We start from the raw sequence: 6,110 nt of genomic DNA, 5'->3' as shown, positions 1-6,110 counted from the left end.
ATTAATCGTTTGACAGCACTAGTGCTAATGCACATTTAGAGGGAAAGGTATTCATACAAACATTTCTTTACCAGTCTGTTCATTTTAAAAATGCAACACCATGTTTGTGTTATCATCCTTCTGCTAATGCTATAACGAAGTCTCCACGCAGGATCCATTACGGTGCAGCGAATGGTGGTCGTGACTGGCACAGCCCTCGTTGCGGTGAATAATCAGTACGGGAAAATACAGTGCATCCTGATAGGCCGGCGGAGAAGGTGGGCTCTCCTCATTGGCCGACTGATCGGCCAGGCATTGCGTGCTTTCCGTCAGACAGCTGGGATCGTTCAGGCTACTACTGTGGCTTTGCCAGAGACAGCTGCGTCGTGAGCCATACAAACGGCCTAGCGAGAACCGGCTTCCACTGAAAGGCAAACGCGGACTGCTGCTGTTGCAGATGCTCAACGCACTGCGCGAGAAAATTGACGAGCTGCTTATGGACCGATGGCAGCGTTCGCAGTTCTGCCGATATCCGCCGAAGCCGTTTCCTCCGGCCGCGCCTATGCCACGCGGCGAGAACGTATTGCAACTGGACTGCTGCGCCAGATCCATAAGCACGGCTTCGGAGTAACTGGGAACAAGCTGTTGGTTGGAGCGAATGTGCCACTCAAGCTCTGTGCTGTCGATGGTGTTGACCCGCGGGATGTGGCGGCAAAACGGACGCTCATCCAGAGGTGTAACAGCGACATAGTCGAACCCGAAAAGCTTCTCCACGTGATAGTGAACATACGCCGTTCGGTACTCCGTCAAGACCCGCAAAGGCCAGGATAAAGTCAATGCCGCCGCCAACCAGAAGCTGCACTGCGATGCATACCAAGGCAAGCGATCCGGATCCGCAAAAGCAAGCATGTATTCCTTAAACTCAACGTTTTTTAGATGCATCCCTTCACGCGCTTCCATATAATCGTCCAATCCTTCGTTCTCGGTGAAGAACCGCGCTCTTTGCGTCAAATAGGAGTTCTCGGACTCAACATTGGCGAAACTAAAGCACTTAGTGAAGCGCAGCTTGGTCACCGGAAAGCCTTCCAGTCCTGTGAGGTGTTTCGATATGTCTTTAACCCCACAGTTCCCGTAATCGAACTCGGCCTCCGCGACGTGCGTGTTGACGCGCTCATGGTAAACCTGCGTGGTCGTGTAGGCGTCGCCGTTGCGATACCGCGTCACTTGTCTCGTCCGGCGTATGTAATGGTAACTTATAGCCTTCCACCAGATGCACGGCGTGGCTTGTTGCATGCGTTGCACGCGCTCGGCGACGCTCTCCAGGTCTACTTTAAACTGGAGTTCGTTGCGCGAGTAGCAGTGCCAACACTCCACCAGGTAAACCACATAGAGCATGACGAGGAACGCCACCGGGATGTAGATATAGCCGTTGGAACAGGGACTGTCGTGGTACAGCATGGACTTGCCCTTGAAAGCGTTGTCGAAGGTGAGGCGCGTGACCTTTGTGACCTGGCACCAGGTCATCACAATCATGCAGCAGTACATCAGCAGTGAGAGTAGGAGGCATTTCCAGTGTGAGTCACGGCACAGGGACTTGCTCAAAGACTGCTTTACGGGTCGTTGCTGTAAGATATGAACAATAGAGAGAAAGAGAGAGGTGAAAAAACGCCATTGGTTCCATGAAGAACTTTTAATCTTTCCATTTCACAAATGGTTCTCTAGTGGAGAAAGGTTCATTAGATGTTCTTCACACTAAAAGAAAATGGTTCTCTTCGTGTGTTTGGGGAACCAAAAATGGTTCTTCTACGATTTAAGGTGACACATGAGTGTACTTCTACACTCTTAAAAATAAAGGTTCTGTATTGGCATTGCTGATTCCATTAAGAACCTTTGTAATCCATTGGAACTTTCAATTTGACAGAAGGTTCTTTAGATTATTAAAATGTAATTTACATACTTATTTTAATAACTGTTCACTGAGAGGGTCTCTGGGGAACCAAGAATGGTTCTTCTGTGGTATTAGTGCTGGGAAAAAAATGGAACCATTAATTTTAAGATTTTTAACATTCCTCCAAACTTCTTTGAATTAATCTTACAAAATTTCTTCACTTATTTTTTTAAAGAAGATGTCCGTGAATCCAGCCCCAGGACTTTAAACATTGGAAAAAAAGCATTTGATTGATTGGAAGGATCTGAGGCCATCTTTTTCCAAACATTTAACTATATAACCCAACATTCTTTTTTTTCTTATTTTCTAATTTAAGAGTCAAGAAATGTTCTTAATAATGCCTTAGTCTGAGAGAACGAATGGACAAAATACACATATCATATTCATGCTGAACACACGTCTCAGGCTTTTATTTAGCTGTTTCTGGAGTATGTGATTGCATGGCTGTCTTATGCCCTTAACATGACAGCTGGCATTAAATAATTGATGTTGTTCCTCCATAATTATCCGCTCTACCTTTTACCGTGGCCCTTGGAACCGCTCACGACCGGAGCTCTCAGCGGGAACCGCAGCACTTATGACAAGTAGCCCTTATGAAGTATTTCTCAGCCATTAATATACAATGCATTATACTCTCATTTGTGTTTTTTTTTTTTTTTTTCGTATTTGAATCTCCTCACTCACGTTCTTTGTTATTTGAGGGAATTCTGCTCTTCTGAGTGGGATCCTATAAATGCAGTGCAAGGTAAAAGATTTAAACAGGACTTGAATTTCTTCAAAAACAAAAAAATGTTCAACTAGTTAATATCACATCAGCAAACTCATTTTCTCTGAATGACCTTCGTAAATTTAGCTAATTTAATATCTTGAATATATGAATTAGATTCTGCTCATTTTGTAAACAGATGCAAATCATTTTTCATTGACAAAGTGTTCGTGCACGTCATTTCTAGGCACTAATTATTTAACAGAGCTTTCAGTGCATGAGCAGAGGGGCATTTTAACACTTCTGAGGAATTAATGATCAAACCAGTTAATCACCATCTTTCAGCAGCCAAATGAAGTGTAGAGCTTGAGACGAGAAACACATTTCCTCACACTCTTAGGTTAACTGTGTAAGTTGAAGCTGAAGCACTAGGGACGGCTCTGTTCTCTAAAGCACTTCATCAGAAACAAAGCCTCTGTATTGTGCTAAAGGCCGAGGCCTGAGGCTCTGTCAGACGGTCCCAGTGAAAACTCATGCTGTGATATATTCAAGATTTTTTATTTGTCACATACACAATTATACAGAGTATAACCAGCAGTGAAATATAGTGAGGACCCTCTGCTGCTGTCGCTCTGTATATTTTGGGAGGTGCAAGCAAGGCGTCCCACTTTCATCCGGACTATTTTAGCTCTCTGGTGTTTAGTAACATGACATAAGAGAGGCTGAACTCACTGCCAGTTCATGAGGTTTACATCATCAGGGAGGCCCTAAACTGTTGGCAACATGTAAGTTAGAACTTCATTAGCAAACAAAGTTTTATGAATTTTAAAAGTCTAAAATATATATCATAATTACAAACAACTGAAATGTCACTAGGTGATTTTCATAAAATGCAGGTCACATTTCACACCAAAATTTAAAGAGGAAAATGTAATAAATAATAATAAAGACATAAAATTACATTATGATTTATGTAAATAAATCATAAAAATAATTTAAGTAAATTTTAATAAAGTGATTTTGAAATAATAAATTCTTGCATATTTTTGTACATTAATTTCATAACAATCAAGTATACTCTTAAAAGAAAAATAATAAAAAATATATTATTTTTAATAATAATATAATTTGTGTAAATAAATTATACAGTAATTAAATAATTATTTATTTTACAATGTTTTCATTATTTTAATAACAAGCATACTGTTACATTTAAATTATACTATAAATTATATAATAATAGAATTGTATATAATAAATTATTAATACAATAATTCAATATTAATGAAGTATTCAAAAAAATTTGTATTTTCATAACAATCAAGCATACGCTTAAATTTGAATTATACTCTAAATTATATTAAAAAAAAAAATTACAATAAAGAGGGGGTTACAGTCAAAAATGCTAAGTATATTCATAATAATGATAAAGTTTTAATATAGCAGTATTTTTAACCAAATATAAATTATAAAAGTGTTTTAAATAAATGCCAAAAATAAATCTTTCAAAATATTTTAAATAAAAATATTTAAATGTTTTTTAATATTATTTTCATAACATTCAGGGATACTATGTTATGTATGAAATAACAGAAATGTGAATAATATTTTATTACAATAATGGGGGCGTTATAGTCACAAAACATAAATATAAAACTGTAAGCAATGTTATAATTTTATGTACTTATTTATTTTTATTATTATTTAATTTTTTGGTGGTGAAATATGACCATGACATGAAGTTTTCTGAGATTCACTCTATTACTGTCTGCCACTGGATTGAAAGTGTAATTGGTTTATACAGTCTATTATTACAGTAGTCTACACTAGATATGAATCTTTGTGTTTATCTCCTTTCACTCACACACACACCACACACACAATCCTCTGCATGTTTGAGTCAATTAAACATAAATCGCACTGCATTAATTAGCCTTTCTGAAACAGAGAATGCAGCGACTATCTGCTCTCTTCTGTCCCGGTTTGTAACAAAGGTTTTCTCTCACCGCTTCCCGCGGAGCGTCCGTCTGCTCGCGGAGGACATCAACAGCGCTGCTGTCCGTTACCGGAGCCGCTGGAGACATGATGAAGAAGATGATCCCGGAGCATCACAGCCATGTGTCACCCATCATCACGGTCCATCACGCATCCTCAGCGAGGCAGCATCCCTACGAGTCCGACTCCCGGAGAGACAGATGCTGGAGGGATTGCTCGCTGTCCGGACAACCGCGATCATTTCCCTCGGGATCTGTGTTTTGGAAATAAAAGAGCTAATCTGAGCCACGGAGAGACGCAGAAACCGCGTGGAAATGCGAAGCCTAGAGAATGACAATGAGACGCGAGACGAATCCACAGCTCAGATCCAGGAGAGGGAGAGAGACCTTTGTTACAAACCGAGGGAGAGAGAGAGAGAGAGAGAGAGAGGGAGGTGTTGTTTATCTATCCCAGTCTTCTCTGCTGAGGATCGTGTACGTGACCTTGACTTCATGAGGTTTCACATTTCTCATATAAACGTGTTTTAGTTCTCTCACTATGACTAACATGATACTCAATTTATTTATATAATATGATGTATAATTATTTTTTTCTATTTATTTTCTCAAAATAAAATTATTTTATCCAGTTAAAATAAGAATTGATCAAAAACATACATTATTTGTATTTATTTTAGCATAATATCAATAATAGACAGTGGCCACACCCAAGCTCCTGAGGATCCTTTCATGAAGACATGAAGGGTACTGTTCAATATGATGGCTCATACTCCACCCCCTTCCCAGTTTGAAGTGGTGTCAAACAAGGATGTGTTCTAGCACCAACACCCCTTGGCATTTTCTTCTCTCTGGTGTTATATTGTGCCTTCAACCAGTCAGACGATGGTGTATACATTCACACCAGAAGTGATGGGAATATGTTCAACCTCACGTGTCTCAGAGCCAAGAGAGTGCTGATCAGAGAGCTGCTTTTTGCAGATGATGCTGTCCTGGTAGCACATGATGAAAAAGAGTTACAACGTCTCATCAGCTGCTTCTCACATGCTAGCAAAGATTTTGGACTGGTTATCAACCCTCTCAAATGGGACAAGATGTCAGGTATGCCCCTTGTATATTTATATTGAGGATCATACCATTGAGGTGGTGGAGAATCTACCCTGGCTCCATCATCTCCAGTAATCTTTCTCTAGATGCTGAGCTGAACGGAAGGATTGGAAAGGCAATGGCCCGTCTATCAAAGAGGGTCTGGGATAACTCCATGCTGACAACCAACACCAAAATGAAGGTGTATCAAGCCTGCGTGCTGAATACGCTGTATCAAGAACGCAGACTCAATGCTTTCCATCTTCGCAGTCTAAGAAGGATTCTCGGCATCTCCTGGCAGGACCACATCTCTAATAAAAATGTTCTGATGCATGCGGGAAGAACCAAGTATGTTTGCCCTGCTCACTCAGAGGCGTCTGTGCTGGCTCGGTCATGTCAG

General features: G+C 40.3%; 1 protein-coding gene across 1 annotated transcript; it reads right to left on the bottom strand.

The window, feature by feature from the left end:
* Window positions 1-129: 129 nt before the first annotated feature.
* LOC306843768 (transmembrane protein 151B) lies at window positions 130-4,717 on the bottom strand (the record flags this gene model as incomplete). Its single annotated transcript, XM_079375421.1, has 2 exons — window positions 130-1,602; window positions 4,640-4,717. The coding sequence occupies 2 exons, from the start codon at window positions 4,715-4,717 to the stop codon at window positions 130-132; spliced, it is 1,551 nt and encodes a 516-aa protein (XP_079231547.1).
* Window positions 4,718-6,110: the final 1,393 nt, after the last annotated feature.

The sequence above is a fragment of the Barbus barbus genome (assembly GCF_936440315.1).
Source record: "Barbus barbus genome assembly, chromosome: 24".
In the NCBI taxonomy this organism is placed as follows: domain Eukaryota; kingdom Metazoa; phylum Chordata; class Actinopteri; order Cypriniformes; family Cyprinidae; genus Barbus; species Barbus barbus.
The sequence above is the reverse complement of the archived record's forward strand: the minus strand, read 5'-3'. Positions and strand labels throughout refer to the sequence as shown.